We start from the raw sequence: 12,816 nt of genomic DNA, 5'->3' as shown, positions 1-12,816 counted from the left end.
CCCTCCGCCCCCCGCCCCGGCAGCACGCGGCCCTGCAGATAAACTCGCTTTATTTTAGTAGCAAAGAGCTGAAAAAGTCAGTTCTACCTGGAGTCAAACAAAGTGGGGCTGGGGGCCGGGGGGCCCCCGCCCCCCTCACGCCTTGTTGAGGGTCCAGAGGGGGTCGAGCATGCTGAGGGGGTCGTCGCTGGGCCGGGGCGCCCGCAGCCCCTCGCCCGGCTGTGCCTGCAGGAAGTTCTGCTTGTTCATGCGCTGCTTGCCCTTGAGGGACGCGTCCAGGCTGAAGGCCTCAGGCGTCAGCGAGGCCAGCAGCTCCAGGGACGAGGAGGAGGCGGCCGGGGGGGCAGCGGGGGGCTCTGCCGGCGCCCCCGGCCCCTCGGGGCTCTCCCCCCCGACGTGGTTGCTGCTCTCAGCGTCACCCGGCGCCTCGGGGAGGGGCGGCCCCGGGGCGGGGGGCTCGGGGGCACCGACACCATCCACGAGGCCGTCGGGGATGGCCGGCGGCGCCTCGGGCTCCACGGGGTCGGGAGCGGGGCCGGGGTCCGCCCCCCAGCCCTCGCCGGGCTCGGCGCCGGGCCCCCCCGCTTTGATGCTGAGCTTGGCGATGGTGGCCTGGATGGAGCTGATGGGCACGTCCCCCCCCAGCACCAGGTCCTGCGGGTCCTGCTGGAAGTACAGCTGGGGGAGAGCGGCCCCGTGAGCCCCGGCAGAGCTCCCCAGAGCCCCCCGGCCCGGCCCGACACCCACCTTGGGGGAGGTGCTGCTGGGGGGCTTGGCCAGGCTGGGGCCGCCCACGCCGTGGCGCAGCAGCAGCTGCTCGGCGTGGAGCAGCACGGCCTCGAAGCAGAACTTGAGGTGCAGCTGCGGGGAGGGGACACGGTGAGGCCCGGGGGGTGCAGCCCCCCGCCCCCGCAGCCCCCCGCCCGTCCCCAGTACCTTCTCCTGCAGCATGTGCTTGCGCTGCTGCCGCATCCGCCTCACCAGCTGCGCCAGGTCCGGGATGCCGTTCCCGGCCTCCAGCTCCTGCACGGCGGCGTACAGCAGGCAGAAGGCGCCGGTGCGGCCCACGCCGGAGCTGCGGGGACAGCCCCGAGCCGTGACGGACCGGCAGAGCCCGGGGAGCCGCCCCGGCCCGCCCCGGGAGCCCCGGCCGGCTCACCTGCAGTGCACCACCACCGGCGTGTGCAGCGGCCGCTGGTGCAGGTAGTGGCCGTGCACCTCCTGGATGAAGCGCAGCAGGCTCCCCTTGCTGTCGGGCAGGCCCCTGGCGTGGGGGACACACGCTCGCTGGGGGGGCTCTGCACTCAGCCCCCCAAACCCCCTCCCCAGCCCCGGAGCCGAGGTCCCAGGACTGCCCCCACCGCAGGTCAGGACCCCCGAGCCCCCCTTTGTGCCCCCGCGTACAGCTCAGGCCAGGAGGTGAACTGGAGGTGCGCCACGGTGCGCTTGAGGCTCTGGTCCCGGTACTGCAGCGTCAGCATCCGCTCCACGTGCGTGGGGGTCACCCGCAGGCTGGTCAGCACCACGCTCAGGGGCCCGTGCGCCACGGGCTGGCCCCGCTCCGACGGGAAGTACCGGAGCACCTTCTGCCGCGGGACGGGCCGTCAGCCAGCCCGGGAGCCTCGGGCCCCGCAGGGGGCACCGGGCAGGGCGTGCCACCCCCGGGACCCCCCGCCCCCGGGACGGGACGCACCTTGTCCAGCTCCTGCTCGGACACCAGCATGACGACCACGGACACCTTCTGCTCGTAGATCATGAGCCAGAAGTCGGCGGCGGTGCCGAGCAGCGGGGCCTGCGTGGCGATGAGCGCGGGGCAGTACGGGGACAGGTCCTCCACGCGGCTGGCGTTGATGTAGTCGTCCTTGCCCGAGCGCAGCACGACGCGGTTGCGGTCGTAGGGCATGATGTCCTGGTGCCGGTTCTTCATGGAGTAGCAGCGGGCGATGGCGATGGAGCGCTGCCGGGCGTCGCGCTCCTGCGCCTCCTGCAGCTCCTTCCAGAGCGCGTCCAGCTCGGAGCCGCCGCCGGGCGCGGGCCGCTCCAGCCGCTCGGCCAGGCCGCGGAAGCGCTCCAGCTCCGCCAGCAGCCGCCGCACGCGCTCGGGCTCCGCGTACGGGTCGGCCTCGATGAGCTGCACGGCCCGCGGCCGCTGCCCCTCCTGCGGCCCCGCCTTCGTGGGCTGCAGCAGCCCCCCGGGCGCGGCCGAGCCGCCGGGCTGGCTCTCGGGGCTGGAGGACAGCAGGTCGGCGGGGCAGGGGCCGTGCCGCGGGAACGGCGCCTCCGCGGAGCCCCCCGCGGGCCGCGCCGGGGACGGCGACGGCGCCGGGGACGGCACCAGCGGGCCCGGCACCAGCACGGCCCCCGGCAGCGGCCCGGGAGAGGGGGCCTGGCTGGGCGGGGCGGGCGCGGCGGGACCCAAGGCCATGGTGCCCGGGGGCAGCGGGGCGCCGGGGGGAGCTGGGCTGGGGCAGAAGGGCAGGGCGGGGGACACGGGGGGCAGCCCGCCCAGGGCCGGGGGGCCGCTCTGCGCGGGGGTCCTGGGGAAGGGCACGGCCCCCGGGTGCGGGGCGAGCCCCGCGGGGGGCAGCGGGTCCTGCCCCGGCAGCGGGTACAGCTGGGGCGGCAGCGGGGCCCCCGGAGCCGTGAAGCGCTGCTGCTGCTGCGGGAACTGCGCCAGCGGGACCCGGGGGGGCTGCTGGAAGGGTAGGGGCGCCTGGGCTCGGCCCGGGGGCAGGAAGGGACCCGCGGGGAACTGCTGCGGGCCCTGGGCGAAGGCGGGCGGGGGCTGTGCCGGGGGGAAGGCGGCCTGAGCGGGCGCCCCGAAGGGCTGCACCCCCCCCGCGGGGTAGGGGAAGGGTGCCGGGGGCACCCCCGGGCGCTGGGGGGGCAGGAAGGGGCCCGCGGGTGCCCGGGGGGGCACGGAGCAGCTGGAGATGGGCGCCTGGACGCTGTCCACCGTGGTGGTGGCCGGGCGGGTGCCCGGGGGCTCGTGGCCGCCCAGCCCCGGCACGGGCGGGCGCAGCGGGGCCGGGGCCGGGCCGGGCTGGCCCAGGCCGTAGGCGGCGGCGGGCAGGGGCCCGTGCTGGGGGGACGAGCGCGGGGGCGGCACGTGGGGAGCCCCCCCGAAGGCCGGCTGCGGCGGGGCCCGCATCAGCGGCGCGGCCGGGAAGAGCTGGGGGGCGGCGGGGCCGGGGGCCGGCGCCGAGGGCTGCAGGAGCTGCCCCGGGAGCCCCGCGGGGGCAGGGAAGGGCCCGGGCAGGCGGTAGTGCCCCGGGAACGGGGCGGCGGGGGCCAGGGGGGGCAGCGGGGCGCTGGCCGCCCCCCCTGGCAGCACGTAGGGCTCGGCGGGCCGCAGCCCCCCGGGCAGGGCGGGCAGTGTGCCCAGGGGCCCGGGCAGCAGCTCCGGGGGGAGGCTCCGCAGCTCCTCCGGCAGCTCCAGCGAGCCCAGCTCGGCGGCCTCGGGGCCCCCGGCCTCGTCCAGCGGCTTCTTCTGCAGGGGGGGCTTGGGGGCCGTGGGCCGGGGGGGCGGCTGCTTCTTCAGCTCCCTGGGGGGCAGGGGGCTCAGTGTGGGGGGGTGCTGCCCCCCACGGGCACCAGGAGCCTCCCCCTGCCCCCAGACCACCCCCCACAGCTCCCCAGGCCCTTCTCCCGCCGGGGGTCTCGCTGCCCACCCACCTCTCCAGCAGCTGCTGCCGGTGTGCCTCGCTGGCCTGGCACGCGGCCCGCGCCCGCTCCAGCAGCTTGGCCGCCTTCCCCTCCAGGTCCGTGTAGAAATCCTTCCCCTCCTGGGACTTCTTCATCAGGTCCTCATAGGCCTCGTAGGAGGCCACCAGGGTCTGCACCGTCGTGTTCCACCTGGGACAGGGCACGGAGGGGCTCAGCAGGACGCAGTGCCAGGGTAAAGGTGGGCACCCAGCTCCAGGCACCTGTGGGACCCTCAGGGACAGGACAAAGCCACCACAGCCCAGCAGTGGGGCGGGACAGAAGCTGGTGGTGGCCCCACACCCATTCCGGGGTGGGAGGGCTGTTCCTGGGCACCGAGCCCCCTCCTCACTCACTTGTGCTCCACCTCGGCCAGGGCCTTGCGCACGGCCGCGTATTTGACGTTGGCATCCGTCAGGGCCTTGAGCACGTTCTCCTGGGCAGCCAGGTTCTGCTCCAGGTACACCTTGAGCTGGTCGTACTTCTTCAGCTGCTCCTCAAAGAGCTTCTGCGGGGACACGGGAGGCTCGGGGGGCTGCGGGACACAGCGGGCCCAGGGGGAGGCGGGGGTGGCCCCAGGCCCACCTTCATCTCGGAGCGGTCGGTGGTGACCAGCGAGGTGGTGATGTCATCCTTCTGGATCATCTCCCGCAGCTGCTGCTCCAGGGACACGCGCTGGTCCCGCATCTCCTGCACCTTGGCCAGGATCCGCTTCAGGTTCTGCAGCACCTGTTTGTCGTCTGGGGGTGGGGCGGGCTCAGGGGCGGGGCTGGTCCCGAGGAACCCGGGAACCCGCGGGCTGGGGTCTGCTGGGACAGCCCCTGTCCCCCCTGTCCCCAAACTATGCCCACTTTGCTCATTCCCCACGGGTGATCCCCCACTGCACTAACACAGACCGTGCCACTGCCAGGTGACACATGGGGACACGGAGAGGCACAGCCCTGCCTCCCCCAGCCCAGGGGCACACAAGGGGCACGGCCCTGCCTCCCCCAGCCCAGGGGCACACAAGGGGCACAGCCCTGCCTCCCCCAGCCCAGGGGCACACAAGGGGCACGGCCCTGCCTCCCCCAGCCCAGGGGCACTCAAGGGGCACGGCCCTGCCTCCCCCCGGGCAGGACTCACCCTCGGAGAGCGCGGGGGCGGGCAGTGCAGCCCGCACCTGCTCCAGGGGCCCGCCCAGCAGCCGCAGGTTGCCCAGGTGCAGGTTCATGGCGCGGTGCAGCTCGGTGTTGGTGAAGCTCGCCTTCTCGTGCAGCTCCAGGTACTTGGAGCACTCCTTGCTCACCTCGGCCAGCCCCAGGGGGGACGCTGGGGCCGGCGGGACCCTCCCCAGCAGCTCCTGCAGCTTCCTCTCCTGCGCCTCGTCCTCCTCCAGCAGGTCCCGGATCTCCTTCAGCGACGCCTCCACGTCGGTGAAGACCCCCGAGAGCACTGCGGGGGCACGGGGGGCTGGTGGGCGTGGGGACACCTCCTGCCTGCCCCAGCCTGGGGCCAGGCAGGGACACGGCAGCCCAGGCGTTGGGTGCTGGGCTCCTGGGCACCCGTGCCCTTGGGGTCATCCCCCCTCCCTTCCCACAGGGAAAATGCTTTGGGATTCAGGAATGGATGCCAGTACAGAACCAGACATCGGTGAGAACACTCCCAACACCTTGGGAATAACGTTGCCCCAGGACCCTCAGTCCTGGGCAGGGAGCAGTGCCAGCCCTCAGTCCTGGGCAGGGAGCAGTGCCAGCCCCAGGCAGGGAGCAGAGGCAGCCCCCAGGGACCCCAGCCCCAGCCCCAGGCAGGGAGCAGTGGCAGCCCCCAGGGACCCCAGCCCCAGGCAGGGAGCAGCCCCAGCCCCCAGCCCTCACCCTGCATGGACTGCACGAGGTTGCGCACGGTGTCGGGGCGCACGCTGAGCGCGGCGCATTTCTCCATCAGCACGGGCGGGATGTGGTTGTACATGTCCAGGTTGTCCACGGTCTCGGGGTCCAGCTGCATGGAGTCCATGAACTGGCTGTGGGACACAGAGGGGCCCCTGAGGGGTGGCACTGTGCCCCCTCCAGAGGCTCGGGAGCACTGGGTCACCGTGGGGCGGAAGGGCCGGGCCCCTCACGTACTCCAGCACTTCGTTCTTGGCTTCGATCTTGGCCATCACATCCCGCAGCAGTTTGGCCTTTTCCTCGCTGGGAGCACAGAGCAGAACAGTCCGTGAGGCAGGGGAACACCCAGCAGCTCCACAGCCCCAGCTCCAGCCATGCCACCCCACCCTGCCCTGCCCTGGCTGCAGCCCGGACACAGGTGACCAGGGCTGACCAGGACACAGCTGACCAGGGCTGACCAGGACACACCTGTACAGGGATGAGGCCTCGTGGGCAGCCATGGGCACCAGCTTGGCAAAGATGTCAGGGCCGGTGACCGCGGGGTCCGTGGGGTTCACGGGCAGAGCCTTCACCAAGGGGGCACCTGAGGGACACAGCCCGGGCTGGCACCGCTCCCGAAGGGCTGTGCCCTCAGTCCCAGCAGGTCCCTGTCCCCAGGGGCCCCGAGGCCCCCTGACCTTTGACAGACTGCAGAGTGTCCAGCGCGGGCACGGCCTCGTGGTAGATGAAGTCGTTGTCCTTTTTGGCTGAATTGTACCTGGAAACGGGAAGTGATGCTGGGAGAGAAGGAGCAGGTGGCATTCCTGGCTCCCTAAGCTTGCTCCCAATGGGCTCAGCCACCCTGGCTCTCCTGGGATTGCTACAGCAATTCCTACAGCAGCTAGGCAGCCAGCCATCCATCCATGGATCCATCCATCCATCCGTCATCCATCCATCCATGGATCCATCCATCCATCCGTCATCCATCCATCCATCATCCATCCCTCCATCCATCATCCATCCATTCCCCATCCATCCATCCATCCATCCATCCATCCATCCATCCATTCCCCATCCATCCATCCATCCATCCATTCCCCATCCATCCATCCATCCCTCCATCCATCCATCCATCCATCATCCATCATCCATCCATCCATCCATCATCCATCCATCCATCATCCATCCATCATCCATCCATCATCCATCCATCCATCATCCATCCATCATCCATCCATCCATCCATCCATCATCCATCCATCCATCATCCATCCATCCATCCATCATCCATCCATCCATCCATCATCCATCCATCCATCCATCATCCATCCATCCATCCATCCATCATCCATCCATCATCCATCCATCCATCCATCATCCATCCATCCATCCATCCATCATCCATCCATCCATCATCCATCCATCCATCCATCATCCATCCATCATCCATCCATCCATCCATCCATCATCCATCCATCCATCCATCATCCATCCATCCATCATCCATCCATCCATCCATCCATCCATCATCCATCCATCCATCCATCATCCATCCATCATCCATCCATCCATCCATCCATCATCCATCCATCCATCCATCCATCATCCATCCATCCATCATCCATCCATCCATCCATCCATCCATCCATCCATCCATCATCCATCCATTCCCCATCCATCATCCATCCATCATCCATCCATCCATCCATCCATCCATCCATCCATCATCCATCCATCATCCATCCATCCATCATCCATCCATCATCCATCATCCATCCATCCATCATCCATCCATCCATCCATCCATCCATCCATCCATCCATCCATCATCCATCCATCCATCCATCCATCCATCCATCCATCCATCCATCCATCCATCCATCCATCATCCATCCATCATCCATCCATCCATCCATCCATCATCCATCCATCCATCCATCCTCCCTCCCTCCCCAGGGCCTGGGGCAGCGCTGGGCTCTGCACGTCAGCACACCAGGAACGCTCCCCAGGCTCCCTGCCCACCAACATTCCCAACTCCCAGAAAAGGATGGAGACTCCCTGGGGTGCCCCAGACTCACTTCCCACCAATGACATCCATGGTGAACCTCAGAGCTTCCTGCACGGTTTCGGGCTGGCCCTGTGGGGGTGAGAGTGGGAATCACTGCCCAAGCACCCCAACGGGGTCAGCGAGGCCTGGGGAGCCCCTGGAACCCAGCCCCATCCTGCTCCTCCTCAGCCTGGCAGCCCAGGCCCAGAGGGAGGGCAGGGCCCACCTTGGCCAGCTTGATGGCTTCGTTGAGCTTGTCCAGGGCGCTCTGGAAGTAGATGACCTGCGGGAGAGGGGGCTGGGGCTGGCACGGGGCACCAGGCCAGAGCTGCCCACGGCCCTGCCAGAGCACCCAGCCCTGGCAGCACACGGCTGTGGGTACCCAGCCTCTGCCAGGACATGATGGAATGGGGTGACACGGCCCCACTTACCCTCTCCCCAAACTTCTGCTGCTCCTCGGCCTGCTTCCCCATGTGCAGCTGGAAGAAAACGGGTCAGAGCTCTGTAACTCCAGGGAGAGCTTTGACAGGGGAGGAAAACCCCAGGGAGCAGCCAGGAGCACCCCGAGGTGGGATGGGAGCACAGGCACAGCCCCAGCCCCAGCTGCCCCTCACTCACGTGGGCCACGGCAGCAAAATAATAGATTTTCATTTGGACCAGCTTCTTCCAGTCCTTCTGGATCTTGCCCAGCAGCGAGGCTGTCTCTGAGTTCTCCAGGGCCCGGCAGGCCTCCTTGTAGTAATCCACCACCTGTGGAGAGGGACGGGCAGAATTCCACAGGTCCAGATCCCAGGGGAGCAGGGCAGGATGGGAATCACCAGCACCAGCCCAAGGATTGGATCACCCAGGGGAATGGCTGTGGGGAGCTCAGGGGTGTGTTTGGGACCACAGCAGGGACTGCCACCAGCCCAGGCTGCTCCCAGCCCCGTCCAGCCTGGCCTTGGGCACTTCCAGGAACCAGGGGCAGCCACAGCTGCTCTGGGAATTCCATCCCAGTGCCTCACCCACCTCACAGGCAAGGATTCCCTGCCAATACTGCCCCACATCTCCCATTCCCTGTGCCCTGTCACTGCAGGCCCTTGCCCGGGGTTCCTCCCCAGCTCCTGATGCCAGAGCAGAGGGAGCAGGGCTGTGCTGGGAGCAGCTCCTGGAGCTCACCTGGGCACTGATCCGGGCCACAAGGAAGCTCTTCCTGTTGTCCAGCATGGACTTCTCCAGGAGACACTCCTGTGCCTGGCCCTGCCAGGGACAAGAGAGGAATGTTCAGTGTCCCCAGCCCTTGGGACAGCCCAGACCCCTGCAGGACCCACTGGCTCCAGCCCTTTCCAAGGGTGGATGTGGCACAGGGAATACCAGCCCTGAGGGTGCTGGGAGAGCCCAGCAATGGCACTGAGCCTTCCCTGATCCCCCAGTGCCTCCCAAACCTCCTTCTCCCAGCCCTGGGAGAGAGCCCAGACCCCACAGAGAAGCCCCGGGGGACACTGGGGTCCTGTGCCCTGGGAGGCATGGGGAACACAGCCCCACAGACACACTCAGGGGTCCCAGTGCCCCCAGCTCCTACCAGCATGAGGTTGATGTTGAGGCTGAGGATCTGGTGGCTCATGTCCACGCTGTAGGAATGAGGGAAGTGATCCCGCAGGTAGGTGAAGGCACCAGCAGCACACTGGAAGTGGGTGCAGGAAACCTTCATGCCCTGAGGGGATGGAGTTGTTGGGTTTGGAGAAGACTCCTCAGATCGTGGAGTCCACCCAGCCCCCAGCACGGCCAAGGCCAGCCCTGACCATGTCCCCAAGTGCCACATCCACAGGGATTTTAAATTCCTGCGGAGATGGGGACTCCAGCCCTGCCCCGGGCAGCTGGGTCAGGCTGGAGAGCCCTTTCCAGAGGAACATTCCCAATATCCACCTGAGCCTGCCCTTGAGGCCTTTCCCTCTTGTCCTGTGCCCTGAGAGCAGAGCCTGACCCCCAGCTGTCCCCAGGCTCCTCCTGAGCCCCCTCCTGGTGCTCCCCCTGCCCAGCTCTGCTCCAGCCCCTCCACGCCCTGCAGCTGGACACCCCAAACCCCACGGGCTCCAGGCTGCTGCCAGTGCCCAGCACAGGGACAGCCCCTGCCCTGTCACCCCCCTGGCACTGCCCAGGTGCCACCCGTGCCCCCGGGGGACAGAGCTGGCAGGGCTGGGTGTTACCTCCTCGGACACGCGCTTGTCCATGGCTCCCAGCATGGAGTGCAGAGCTCCTGTGGGGACAGGGGGGCTCAGCAGGGACACCCCAGCACCCCTGGGAACGGGGGCTGGGCCAGGCAGCCCCAGGGCTGCTGGGGCCAGGGAGCTCACCCAGGTTGTAGAGGACACAGGCCTGCTCGTACTTGATGTCCTCGTGGGTCACCGCCTTGCCCGAGAAGATCTCAGTCCTGGGGGAAGGGGCACGGCACAGGGAGCAAGCAGGGGTCCCCCAGGAGCAGGAACTACTGGGAACCCCGTTCCCCAAGGGTCCCCGGGACCCCCCTCTGCAGGACCCCATTCCCCAAGGGCTCCCCAGGGCAGGACCCCGTTCCCCAAGGGTCCCCTGGGATCCCCCTGTGCCACCCTGGGCAGGACCACATCCCCCAGGACATCACTGTGCCACCCCGGGCAGGACACTGCCATCCCCAAGGGGTTCCTGGGATCCCCCAATGCCACCCCGGGCAGGACCACATTCCTCAGGGGGTTCCTGGAGCAGCCCTTCCCCAGGGGATGGGCACGGCCACACCCTGCCTGCCTCAGCCCCCCATCCCAGATACCCCATCACATCCTGGATCCCCCATCCTGGATTCCCCATCCCAGATACCCCATCACATCCTGGATGCCCCATCCCATCCCATCCCATCCCATCCCATCCCATCCCATCCCATCCCAGATCCCCCATCCCAAATCCCCCATCCCAGACACCCCGGTCCCCCAGCCCGGTCCCCCACCACGTGACGGGCACGGCGGCCTCCTGGCCGTGGCCCATGGGGATGCGGCTCTGCAGGAAGTGCAGCTGCCCCAGGTACTTGCGCAGCGTGCTGCAGCCCTCGAAGTCCCTGGGGACGCTGACGGCGCTCTGGGGACGGACAGGGGGACAGGCTGGGGACAGGCTGGGGATGGACAGGGGGACAGGCTGGGGACAGGCTGGGGATGGACAGGGGGACAGGCTGGGGACAGGCTGGGGACAGCGCTGGGGACAGCTCTGGGACGGGCTGGGGACAGGCTGGGGACAGGCTGGGGACAGGCTGGGGGACAGTTCTGGGACAGCTCTGGGACAGGCTGGAGACAGGCTGGGGACAGCTCTGGGGACAGTTCTGGGACAGCTCTGGGACAGGACAGGCTCTGGGGGCAGCTCTGGGACACACAGGAGGGGACAACTCTGGGGACAGGCTCTGGGGACAGCTCTGGGGATGGGACAGGCTCTGGGGACAGCTCTGGAGACAGCTCTGGGGACGGACAGGGGGACAGCTCTGGGACAGGCTGGGGACAGCTCTGGGGACAGCTCCCGGGCAGCAGCAGCAGGACTGTCCTGCAGGGGAGGCCCAGCCAGCAGCACCGGGATGGGGCAGGGCCCCGGGAGAGCTTGGGAACAGCCGAGTGCTCCCAGAACGGGCCCGGGGGAGCCCCCACGGATCGGGGGGAGCAGGGGCAATGGGGCAGGGGACCTTCCCGGGGCTGCTGCTGTCCCCTGCTCTGCAGCGAGCCCCAGCACACCCAGCCCTGCTGCCCAGGGGGATCCCAGCGCCGGGCTGGGGCTGTGCGGGAGCAGCGCAGGAGCTGTCCGTGCTGCCCCAGCCTCACCCCGGGCTGCTCCGTGTGCCAGCGCAGGCCAGGAGCAGCCGGCCCGGCCCGGCCCGGGGGGGGCAGAGCCCGGGGCCTCACCTGCCGCAGCAGCTCCAGCTTGCGCAGCTCCTCGTTGTAGCTCTCGGGGTTCTCCCCATAGTTCTTCAGCACAAACTGGGGGGACGGGAGAGGCTGAGCGGCCCCGAGCCCCGGCCGGGCACCGGGCACACCGGACCGGGCACCGGGGACACCCACGGGCGGCTCGGGGAAGGGGATCGGGGCACGGCTGAGGCTGGAGATGGATTCCTGGCAGACAGAAGTGCCCCGGCCCCAAGGTGGGACACCGCTGGGTCCCCGGTGCTCCCCGTCCGTACCCCAGCGGCGCAGGAAGCGCCGGCCGGGCGGGGCCGTTCCCCGCCGCTAATGAGTGACTAATTAATTAGCCGGGCCCCGCGGGGGGCAGGGCGCTCCCGCCGCTCCGAACCCCCCGGCTCCGAGCACCCCGGCACCCCGGCCTGGGCCCCCGAAGCGCCCGGAGCCCCCCGGCCCCTCACGGCCCCTCACGGCCCCGGGCCCGCCCCGGCCCCCGCCCGGCCCCACCTTCTTGACGGCGGCGTTGAAGGCGAACTCGCCGGCCTCCTTGAGGTCGAGCCAGATCATGGGCATGCGGGGCACGGCCTCCATCCCGGCACGGCCCGCTCCGGCCCGGCCCGGCCCCGCTCCCGGCCCCGATCCCGGCACGGCCCGGCCCGCCGGAACCGCGCGCGCGGCCTCACGGGAAACCGAGTCCGCGCCGCACTTCCGGCCCCGTTCCCATGGCGACGCCCCGCCCGCACAAAGGGGTGAGCGCGCGGCCACGCCCACGGGGGGCGGGACAAGCGCCGTTGCCATGGGGACGCCTCGCCCGCTGATTGGAGGATACGGATGTTGCCATGGAGAAGCCCCGCCCCGGAGGCGGGGCGGTTGCTATGGTAACTGGGCGCGCCCAGCATCTCCCCAGCTCTGTCAGGGCTCCTCTACTGGGGTGCTGTAATTAATGACCCCGTTAATTACCCTTCTCCCACCTCCCGCGGCCCCCCCCAGTCCGGCTGGGTACCTGGGGCTCCAGGCACACCTCGTTCTGCCCCGGGGCTGCTCCAACAACACGGATCAACCACAGGAACAGGAGTTTATCCTACAATATTCCAGTACTGCATTTAACCCGTTAACACAATTATCTGCTCCGTTAATCAAACAATGCATTCATTAATTGTTTGAGCCATTTAATGGAGCTATTCGATGGGTTCTGGTACTCCAGCAGCTCCCAGGACCCCTGCAGGAGCACACCTGAGCACGGCTTCCAGCTGGGAACTGCGCTCACCTGGCAGCCAGCGTGTCCCTGTCCTGTGTCCCTGTCCCAGTCCCGTGTCCATGTCCCATGTCCCATGTCCCAGTC

The 12,816-nt window shown here is 68.7% G+C and overlaps 1 protein-coding gene across 1 annotated transcript; it reads right to left on the bottom strand.

Annotated features, from left to right (window-relative positions):
- Positions 1-33: 33 nt before the first annotated feature.
- Positions 34-12,259, bottom strand: PTPN23 (protein tyrosine phosphatase non-receptor type 23). Its single transcript, XM_064409333.1, has 25 exons — positions 11,982-12,259; positions 11,481-11,555; positions 10,547-10,674; positions 9,927-10,003; positions 9,780-9,829; positions 9,155-9,286; positions 8,752-8,832; positions 8,212-8,343; positions 8,025-8,072; positions 7,820-7,876; positions 7,625-7,683; positions 6,245-6,324; positions 6,036-6,150; positions 5,805-5,870; positions 5,556-5,701; positions 4,825-5,133; positions 4,288-4,442; positions 4,059-4,210; positions 3,676-3,855; positions 1,694-3,545; positions 1,405-1,586; positions 1,160-1,264; positions 937-1,075; positions 748-861; positions 34-678 (listed from the first exon to the last, which is right to left on the bottom strand). Exons 1-25 carry the CDS (start codon positions 12,063-12,065, stop codon positions 136-138), a joined length of 5,061 nt encoding a protein of 1,686 aa, XP_064265403.1. The 5' UTR covers positions 12,066-12,259; the 3' UTR covers positions 34-135.
- Positions 12,260-12,816: the final 557 nt, after the last annotated feature.

The sequence above is a fragment of the Passer domesticus genome, chromosome 1 (assembly GCF_036417665.1).
Source record: "Passer domesticus isolate bPasDom1 chromosome 1, bPasDom1.hap1, whole genome shotgun sequence".
Taxonomy (NCBI): domain Eukaryota; kingdom Metazoa; phylum Chordata; class Aves; order Passeriformes; family Passeridae; genus Passer; species Passer domesticus.
The sequence above is the reverse complement of the archived record's forward strand: the minus strand, read 5'-3'. Positions and strand labels throughout refer to the sequence as shown.

What these genes read in the sequence shown, in the direction of transcription:
- PTPN23 (XM_064409333.1), bottom strand. Translation starts at nt 12,065, where the DNA reads ATGGAGGCCGTGCCCCGCATGCCCATGATCTGGCTCGACCTCAAGGAG. An exon ending in ATGGATGTCATTGGTGGGAA is followed by an intron (nt 6,325 to 7,624) that starts GTGAGTCTGGGG and finishes TCCCGTTTCCAG; the next exon opens with GTACAATTCAGCCAAAAAGG. An exon ending in CCTCGTGCAGTCCATGCAGG is followed by an intron (nt 5,134 to 5,555) that starts GTGAGGGCTGGG and finishes GTGCCCCCGCAG; the next exon opens with TGCTCTCGGGGGTCTTCACC.